At 44.7% G+C, this 9,976-nt stretch overlaps 2 protein-coding genes across 2 annotated transcripts; one reads left to right on the top strand and one right to left on the bottom strand.

Annotated features, from left to right (window-relative positions):
- Positions 1-717: 717 nt before the first annotated feature.
- On the top strand, positions 718-2,056 carry LOC125759686 (uncharacterized). The gene has a single exon (XM_049418735.1). It carries the CDS (start codon positions 749-751, stop codon positions 1,847-1,849), a length of 1,101 nt encoding a protein of 366 aa, XP_049274692.1. The 5' UTR covers positions 718-748; the 3' UTR covers positions 1,850-2,056.
- A 1,416-nt stretch (positions 2,057-3,472) lies between these two features.
- Positions 3,473-6,096, bottom strand: LOC119402527 (uncharacterized). The gene is made up of 3 exons (XM_037669678.2): positions 5,735-6,096; positions 4,751-5,127; positions 3,473-3,485 (listed from the first exon to the last, which is right to left on the bottom strand). Exons 1-3 carry the CDS (start codon positions 6,068-6,070, stop codon positions 3,473-3,475), a joined length of 726 nt encoding a protein of 241 aa, XP_037525606.1. The 5' UTR covers positions 6,071-6,096.
- Positions 6,097-9,976: the final 3,880 nt, after the last annotated feature.

The raw sequence follows: 9,976 nt of genomic DNA, 5'->3' as shown, positions 1-9,976 counted from the left end.
CCATCACCGAGTACATCGCAGCAGACGACACTGAGCGAAGCTGTACGGCGGTCGCTTTTCCCGTCGACACCGTACATCGCAATGACGATTTGTGCAATATTTGGCTGCCGCGCGAGAAGCAAGTGCAAATCAAGTGAAAAAGGACCAGAGGCAGGAATGTACTGTTTGCCGAAGGTGATCGCAAATCAGTGCGCCCGCACAAAAGAGCTGTCAGAGAAGCGGCGAAGCACATGGCTGGCGCGCATCAACAGGAAGGACCTGAAGACCCTGAACAACGTTCGTGTATGCGGGCGTCACTTCAAAACAGGCAAGTTTTATTTCCACCTCTACCCACCTTTTCGCTCAGTGTATCGCCGCGGAGTCGATAATCGCCCAGTTCGTTATGCGCGAGATAAATTTTTGTCGAAAGGTGATGCACCGAATTGAACACAGCGAACGCGCCTTGCTTTTCAGGGAGGCCCGCTAAACTCTTCGATGAGACGAATCCCGACTGGGCGCCGAACATCTTATTGGGCCATGGTTGCATGGAGCAGACGCCGACGAAATTTGCGCGGTACGAGCGCCGTAAAATGCGGGCAGCGAAAAGCACCGCTGTGGGCGACTCGTGCGAAGTTGTGTCACCCAGTACGTGCGACACCATGGACCTGGACGCTGCAGACACGGAAGTTCCGAGTTCCACAGTCCCGAGTTCGCCAGTCAGCACTGCTTCATCAGGCTGCAGTTTTACCGCCGCCAACACAGGTTTGTTATGTTCCAAACTCGCAGTATCGCCATTTGCCATTTTTACTTGCAATTTACGATTGTTTTTGCGATAGCTTTCGCAGATACGGCCACACAGACAGACGTGACTGCCGCGGACCTGAAGGCGCTGGAGGAGGATAATCAGCGTCTTACATCAGAGCTACGGACACTAAGGATTCAGAAAAGTGCACTTGAAATTACCGAGCTGTCATTGCGTGAAGACCCAGAGAAAGTCTCCTTTTACACTGGGCTTCCAAGTTTTGCTGTTCTCTTTTCTATCTATCAGCTACTAGAAGTGTCTGTTAAGCATACTCCACAGCGCTGCCTTGGTAAGTTTCAAGAATTCGTGGTGTTCTTGATGAAACTGAAGTGGAACTTCCCATTGCAGGACCTTGGATATCGCTTTAGGGTTTCCGAGTCAACAATAAGTAGAGTATTTGACAGGTGGCTACACACTGCTTTTTGGCGGCTGAAGGAAACTATTGTGTGGCCTTCACGCGATGAAATTTGTAACACAATGCCACAGGCATTTTATGACTCTTTCGGTAGAAAGGTAGCGCTGATAATTGACTGCTTTGAAATTAAAATTGAGCGACCGTCCTCTCTACAGCCAAGATGCGAGACGTGGTCACAATATAAGTCAAGCAATACCGCAAAATACTTAATAGGCATCTGTCCACAGGGGATAATCACATTCATATCAAAGGGCTGGGGAGGTCGAACATCTGACAAACACATAACCGAGAACTGTGGAGTTCTGGACAAGCTGTCACACGGTGATGTCGTTCTCGCGGACAGAGGGTTTGATATTGCTGATAGTTTAGGCTTGTACTGTGCCAAGTTGCACATCCCTGCTTTTACAAAAGGGAAGAGGCAGCTGTCAGCTATGGAGGTAGAAACCACAAGGAAGATTGCAAATGTCAGGATACATGTAGAAAGGGTCATAGGTTTGGTACGAAACAAGTATGTGATAATGAAAGCTGTTCAGCCAGTTCATTTTGTGACACGTAAAGAAGGTGACAATATTGCCCTGTTGGACAAGGTAGTAACAGTGTGCTGTGCACTGACGAATTTTTGTTCATCTGTTGTGCCTGTGAATGATGAATAGCTTTTTTCTGGATGCAATTGAATTGATGTGCTCTTTACATTCAGCAAATTTGTTTTTAGTGCATGCCTGAAATCCTTTTTTTCCTGTGTATTAATGCAATGTTTACATGCAGGTGAATTTTCGTGAATGAGTATTCATATTGTATTGTTTACATGCAGGGGACTTTTTCGAGTGAGTGTTTGCCTTTATTTTTGAACAATCTTTTACTATGGCTATGTAAATGTTCGAAGTTTTGAATATATTAAGATATCATATGTTTATTCAATGTTCTCAAAGATTCAATTCTGGTATAACACTATCATGGACGACAGGTATTGTTGCCGTTGACCTTGTTGTGACACTCGAGTTTCATCCGAGTAGATTGCAGAAATAAACAGACCGACTTGGCTGGTGTACAGATGCATTTTATTTTTGGACACCAGTTTACTGACTTTTTGCTAGTCATTAGATTCACTAGTCATACAGAGCTGGGAAACACTAATCATTGATTACTTACAAAGCTGAATGTCGTCATCACAAGTACACAACTTGAGTCATTTTTCAGTGACTCGGGCAGTGTGAGAGTTGGAAGTCACAAATAAAACTGCAAATGACCATTCAATGTATTCTATTGTTAGTGCTGACACCTTGATGACTAAATGTTTAAAGCACCATTAGTGCAGAGCAGCTGCACTGTCTTGCAATCTCATATTGAACAGACCTGTATTTACAAATAACGTATCTAGAAAGTATCAACGAAGCAGCAAGAATATGCGATGTAGCAGCTCATTCCTGCATATAACATATAGCACTATGACTGATGCTTTTTTACGCAACGATGACATCATGCACAATCAACAATGTTTACTGCTCAATGAATAACCACAGAAAGTATGGCATGTTTTGCGCAAAGATATAATGCTCCCCTTGACCACATCCCTCGTTATTTCTTTGCGCATAACAGCCATACTTTCTGTGGCTTATTCATTGAACATAAACAGACTAGCCCGGCTACGTGTACTTCTAAATGTTTACTGCACTGCAAAAGCAATAAACTTCATTCATAGAGCAGTCTCAAATGGTGATGTAGGTCACCGCTTAAACTTGTACAATACAAATACCGAGCAGATTTCAAGATTTCCTGAATTTTCTACAGGATAAACACAAGTACTGCCTCATTTAGATGTAACACATGACTAGCATCATAAAGAGGAATGGAGACTAGCAAATGAAAAATAAGGTGCTTCTAAAACATCATATGGCTGTAAGACATGTTGTTGCTAAAATGACATAATAAATGCAAAGCAAATTTTGACATTTCCTGCAACAGCTGATGTCATACATAACTACATGCAGTGTCTCATTCTGAGGTGACACCCGACTAGTTCTAAACCAAGTCAACACCAAAGAACTACAAGGAAAATAAACGTTTTGAATGCAGTAACAACCGTGTCATTCTTTAAACATGTGTTAGATATACAGTTAAAACTTTTTAATTATGTCACGACCATGCTCGAATTATCTCATTGAATCGGGAAGTTAGTAAAATCTGGTTTTGTTAGAGTTTTAACTCGCACAACATATGTGAAGGTTTCATGAAACTTCCCACGAAATAAGTAGAGCCTTATCTTGGTGTTACACGTATCAGAGTGGATACCTGGGAAGGGAAAAAAAGTTTCAACACACAAGTACCTCTACATAAGCTCTGCTGCCTTTAAAAACTACCACTTATGGAGCCTCACTTCAGTAAAATACTAAATAAATAATAAGTAAAATACAAAAATACTGCCAAAAGTGGGACATGTGGTGTATACATGACATATGAATTCTCATTGTAACAGAAGACTAGTAAGGACATTAAGTTGAACAGTCTGAGCAAAACCATGTCTTCTGCCTTGGTGCCCGCTTGATACCTATGCAAGAGTAGTGAAACCACTTGTAAGGGCACTTTTTGCCATCACAAGCCAACATCTTTCCAATTTCCGGGCCTCTGCAGTAGCAATACGCAGCAGTTGCAGCATCACTTTCTACGGCTTCACCTTTCTTAGTAAAAAACTCTGCGAACAGCTCTGGAAGAACAACGTGTGTAAAAAACCGAGTTGCCTTTAGCAAAATCTCATTAAAAAAAACTGCATCCTCCAATACTCTTTCAGTGTAAAGTGACGTAGGTGTCCACACAACGAAGTCGCAATATTTCACACGACACACTGCAATCTGTGCTTGAATTTGAAAATAATATGCATGAGTTCTTTTCAAAACAAGCTTCCCATTCCTTTGCTCAAGAGAACAGTTAGGACTGTTCAATGTTTGTAAAATGTCACAATCCGCTGCAGAGTACGGACATTTCACTTCCACAATGCCATCACCACAGCATGCACAACTTACAAATGAATCGGGACTAGCTGCAAGATGTGGGTACTCCACACATAAAAAAACACCAGTCTTTCTAAGACGAAAATCTCTATGCTGCTGCACTGCTTTGGCCTTGTAGCTGGAAAGGGCAGTGTTCTCGTGTCGCAGTCCCCATTCTGTTGCCGCTGATGAAAACTTTTGTTTCTCAGGGTAACAAATTCGCTTCACTAAGCTCACTGATGGCTGGCTCACACTCGTTGTGCAGACACTCTTCATTACAGATGCTGTAATTCTTCCAGTTCGATATGCGTACCACTTTGAACATTTAGACTGCTCTCTCGTGTTTCTCTCAACACGAGTCACCATGTCGTCAGTTATTTTAAGTTCACGTAATACCTTCTCTGCACGAACTAGTAAGGCCGGCAAATCTTCTGTTCTGGCTTCTGTGCTCCCTAGACTGCGAAGGAGACACGGCTCATTCTCTTTTGGTGGATGAAAATTTGAACTGTATTTGCATTAACCATGAATAATGCAGGATTAGCTCCACTCTCTTTTATCGCAGCATAGCACCGTTCGAGTTCATCTGGTGTTGGAGCAGGAACTTTTGGCACTGGTCGGGATGGCTGATGGATGTTGGGAGAATCGATGTGGATGGTGTCCATTCTTTTTTTCTTGGCCTTAGACGACGAAAAGTCAATGTCTTGGAGCCGTTTGAACTCAGTCGTAGGGCTGTATGCAGGGAGCCACACATTGCTCTTGTCCGTGCAAGTCGCAGAGTCTCTGATCCGCACTGCTGTTTCCACCGCAAAGAGAGTTGCACCAACATGAGAGCAAGCTTCTCTTGCACCTGCCATGCAGGTACAGTGGGCAGTGATGATACTGCCATCCAAGTCAACCAAGAGCCAAACTTTTAGTGGTGCTTCCCGCAGGCGCTGTGAATGGTTTACCTACAAATAAAGAGCGAAAACAGCATGTCTTTGACAGCCTCCCTCAATCTCTCAGTGAACACACGTGATTGTTTTCGTTTTCCTCTGTGCGTTACAATGAAATTGTTATCTTTAACTTTCGTGGTCGGTTGCAAAAAAGAAAAAAAAAGCGCTGAATGAGCACCAGAACTGCACTTTTCAGTGTGCATGGTTAACACAGAGCTGATAATGATAATGCACTAAATTTTGCAAGCAGCTGCTGTGCTCCCGTTGCAGCTAATCCAAAGTAAACTGAAGGAAAAGAACAGGGGCTCAAATTCAGGAAAAACATGCACTTCTACAGCTGACACAATAGAACAGCATTTCGTAAACACCGCACCCGCTAATTCTGCTTTTGTTTAAGGCCACGCTATCTTTTAAAACAAGAGCTGTTGTTTTTAAGTTCGTTTAATGTTGGCTAACTTTTTGTGAAGTTTTCACGTTCGGTGTCTCCCGCATTCCCGCTCGGCGACGTCTCCGTGCAGCCCACAGAAGTCGAAGTTTTAATTTTGCCTAGGTTTGTCTGTCATTTTGTGGTTATTGCTGTGTTTTTGTCACGGCTATGAAATGCGGAGTGCACTGAACTCACCTGACTAAGCACGACGACACGCTCAGACGGCAACTTCTTGGCAGTGATGTTCCGGACCCATCCGCTCGTAAAGTAATTGTGTGAGTCCAGCGATTTGTAGGCCTTCATCTGGTCAAGTGAAACATAATTTGTCGAGAGCACCAGATAATTTATAATGTCGACATGGGTAACCGTTGGCAGCAGGCTTGCATCAACAGCGGCTTGAGCACCAACCCGTAGCTCATAGGGATCCACGCCGTCGCACAGGGCTATTTTTTCTTTGTACCTGGCCCGCGTTGGTCCTACAAGTTCATCAAAGTATGCAGGACAATGTCCTGAACGATTCTCCTTCGCCATACGGGCAAGGCAAACGATGCAAACACGCGCACAACGCCAAACGATCCGCCGCTCAGGCGTAAACACAGCACGGTCACTGCGACGTATGTACTCGGTGATGGCGGACGCAAAACCGGAAGACGGGAACTGACGTCACTTGCAAGTTATGTATAGGAGTCACACGGCAGGCATCTGGTGACTATTTGCCCGTTACCGCGTATAACACCCAGTGAAGACCTTGCTCTTACGTCAGTAACCACAACATACAACACACAGTGCGAGGCAGTGCGGCAAAAGTCGACCGCATGAACAAAACTCAGCACGACGAAACACACACGAATGCATAACTTTCGTGGCTAGAAAGGTTTGCCTAGTGTCGTGAGCGAGCCAGCGAGCCGTCCAGGCCGAAATATTTGCGATACAGCTTGCAGAGGGCGCGGCTGCTGGCAGGCGTGCTCACACGCGCTGCGTTCGCCTGCGCCCTGTGGAGTTTCTCGTTGAAACCAAGCTTTGTAGTTGCGGTCTAAGCTGATCAATTCATGGCGCTGATAAATTCTAAACGAAGAAAAAAAAAGCCTGGAGGCTATGCGGGCAGGTTAGCTTCTTCTGAACGGCACATGCTGGAGTCGAAACCCCGAATCTCCTGCACAGAGATGCAGGAGATTCGGGGTTTCCGATCTAGTTTAATAACATTCTTTTGCACGCAGTTATGTTTGAGTACAATGATTGAAATATTCATAGACAATTATAGTGGTTACATCAAGAACAAAATAAATAAACACTGAAAGAGACGAAAAGACAGATATTTTGGCGCAGAATGTGAGCAAACAGTGAAAGGAAAAGACAGGTGCATATCAAAAAGAAAAATAATTAATTGAAAGTAAGACTCAGCGAACAGTCAAATGAAATTTATGTACACATGAGGGACCTCCCTTGATGTTTCACGCCTACTCTTGCAGGCGTACTGAACCCGTAGAAGCTCTGAATAAGAATCGATGCCTTTTCTTTGCACGACTTTTGCATAACGTCATGGAACAAGTTATTTTTTTTTCTTTTTAGGCATGGTGCGTTGGAGCGGCTAGAAAGATTTGCAGTTGCCCGCGAGCATGCACAAAACTCTCAAGACGCATCTCGGAGTGCAACTGCAAAAACCACCAAAATTACATGGTCGGATCTAAGAGGAACAGGGCACCGGTGCCCTTACCCCCTCCTCCCTTTAACCTTCGTTATCAAAGGATATGCAGGCATGAGATTTTTGTTTTTGTGCCTTCGAATTTTTTCCATGCTTTACTAGCTGATGGCAAAAGCACTGATGGGAAAAGTGTGTACGTCGCAGCAGTCACCGCGACGAGCGCGCGGGCCTCACGCTTTAGCTTTCAGTCTGCACCGTGCCATCACTTCTCAAATTTAGTGAATGTGACAAGGTGTAACATATAACTGCGTAATTCAGTCATTAACTTCTTCTGTGTGTAGTAAAGGCGGCCTCTTTGGGACTTCTATATAGTGTTCCCGCGTGCCTCTGTAGGACCAGCTGAGCGCTTTGAAGCGTTGTTGCTGTTGTTGAGTTTTTTTTTTTTTTGGGGGGGGGGGTGCAGTATGCCCTACGGCATAACTGGAACAAGAATATACAATTCGGCTCCCTAGACAAGTCCAACGAGCGGTCACTGCTACTCGCGGATTCATTTCGAACCAACGTACGTCCACCAACGCTGTTCACGAGCACAAGTGCAAGGCTTTGGCATTTAAACATTACGCGAGCGAGTAATATCGGCATTTAATAAAATAAGCTATATTGATTAGACAGCCTGCACGTGGCTCACACCGCAGGTAACACAAGTTATGCTTCCCTTCATTGACACCATCTGCAGATGGTATACATTTTACGAACGCCGGTTGTGTCTGCACGTGTTGGCTCACATGTGACCACACTTTAGATATGTACAGCCTTACTCATGAGCAATCAGAGGCTACATTTTGAGGGCCATAGTGGCTAAACGCAGTTGGCAAGCGCAGGAGTGTTCATGACACTAAATGCTCAAGCGGAAGCTATATCTCTCGCAGTTCGTTACGTCACATTCGTATCATTACATACATTACAAGAAATCGCCGAATAAGCATGAATTCACGGTTCCAGCTCATATAGGTGATGGGTCGGCTCGTTTCTTCTCTGCTTCAGCGGCGTTTGTCCCCCTCGCTCGCACGCTTTTACCCGCGGGTGGAACATACGATGCGCGGGGGGACGTTATCAATTTGGACTTTATACGGAACATGACGGCGACGGCAAAAACCCATCGAGTGTCCATATAATTGCTATCGCAATAAAAATGTTAAAGATAAACCATTAGGAGATAAACCATGGAGTTTTCATCAACACATCGCTTCTAAAGAAAAAAAAATCGGCAGATCCCACGTACCGTGGGAGTCGATGTTATGCGAAGCATGCGGCGGAAAGGTGACTGTGGCGTAATTTTTTTATGGAGCGAAACGTTACAGAATGACGCTAAAGATTTGTATCAATTTTATACGCACACATATATGTTGAAGAGCCGCATATATGTTATATAACCAGTCATTTACAGTTTGGTAACGCTGCCAACGGCAACGTGGCTATGACCAACACCAGAAGCGGTAAGCTGAAGTGCTTATACTTGCCTCTTGTGATGGAGAACGCACGCACGTTCAACGAACCCGTGTGCATGTGTGGAAGAGATTCTTGACCGTTCTTGAACAAGGTCATCATCATCGTGATCAGTGAGCACCAGCTGCTGGTCATGACTTCTTATCGGATCTAGTCGTGACCGCGGTGACGCGGGGTCCAACATGTGTAGTGAAGTATGGGGTATAGTACAGCTGTTGGAAATCGTGGATGCCTCGGTCATTTCGTCGACAAATTGTCCGTGGATAGAGCCGGCGACATGTCGGAACCTGAAGTCACCTTTCGCGTTGGTGAGGTATAGGCCGTCGAGGCTGATAGGCCTGGATAGTGCTACGTAGACCAACATCAGTGGATAGCCCTTGTCGTATTCGTAGAATACCTGGGCGTATATGACCTACGTAGCCTAGTCTACAAAGCGGCTGTCAATCAGTCTGTCAGTATCCTCGGTCAGCATGAGGCCATTGCCCAGCCTCGTAAGAAATGAAGAGGACACTGCGTCGTTATGGCGGACTAAGTGCACTTTACGATGCGATGATGTGGTTATCATACGTAACTTTCGTTAATATATTCCTCCGGGGCCGAGTAATGCTTCAATATAGCTTGCTGAACCATAGGAATACAAATGTAATGTTTATTAGACTGCTATGAAAGCGGAGCAAACACTGGAACCACAGATGTTTATCTGATATGACGCTTGTATCGTATGAGTACACATGTAGTGTTTATTGATTTCTTGTAAAATTAGCCACCAGCACAACCACAATTGACGTTGCACTCGCATTACGCCTGCACAGGCTGTTTTTCCAAACCAGTTTATAGGTCTGTCGTGGCTCTGTGGTAGAATACCTGACTGCCACGCGGAATGCTTGGGTTCGATTCCTGCTGGGATCCTTACTTTCATTTTTTTCCATTCGTCGGGTCAACGCTGCCGATGTCGGTTTTCCTTAACGCTCTCGCATTTAATTTAACAATGTCTGTTCTCGCTGTTCCTGGGTAGCTAGAAACTGTTAATCACCTGTGGCGCATACCCCTACACCGTGGCCCATGGTAAACGGGTATGTGACACACGTGTCTAGAGGAAAGGGTTTGACGACGTACTCGACAGAACTTTCACGTTATCCATATCATGACCCGACAGTCATATTCGTCAAATCATCTTACCCTCCCATGCCAATTTTGGTCTACACAATGTTAAGGAGGCGATCATGAGATCACCCAGACGTAGGAGGATAGATAGATAGATAGATAGATAGATAGATAGATAGATAGAT

The sequence above is a fragment of the Rhipicephalus sanguineus genome, chromosome 8 (genome assembly GCF_013339695.2).
Source record: "Rhipicephalus sanguineus isolate Rsan-2018 chromosome 8, BIME_Rsan_1.4, whole genome shotgun sequence".
In the NCBI taxonomy this organism is placed as follows: domain Eukaryota; kingdom Metazoa; phylum Arthropoda; class Arachnida; order Ixodida; family Ixodidae; genus Rhipicephalus; species Rhipicephalus sanguineus.
Note: the sequence above shows the minus strand (reverse complement) of the source record. Positions and strands in the feature narration are given on the sequence as shown.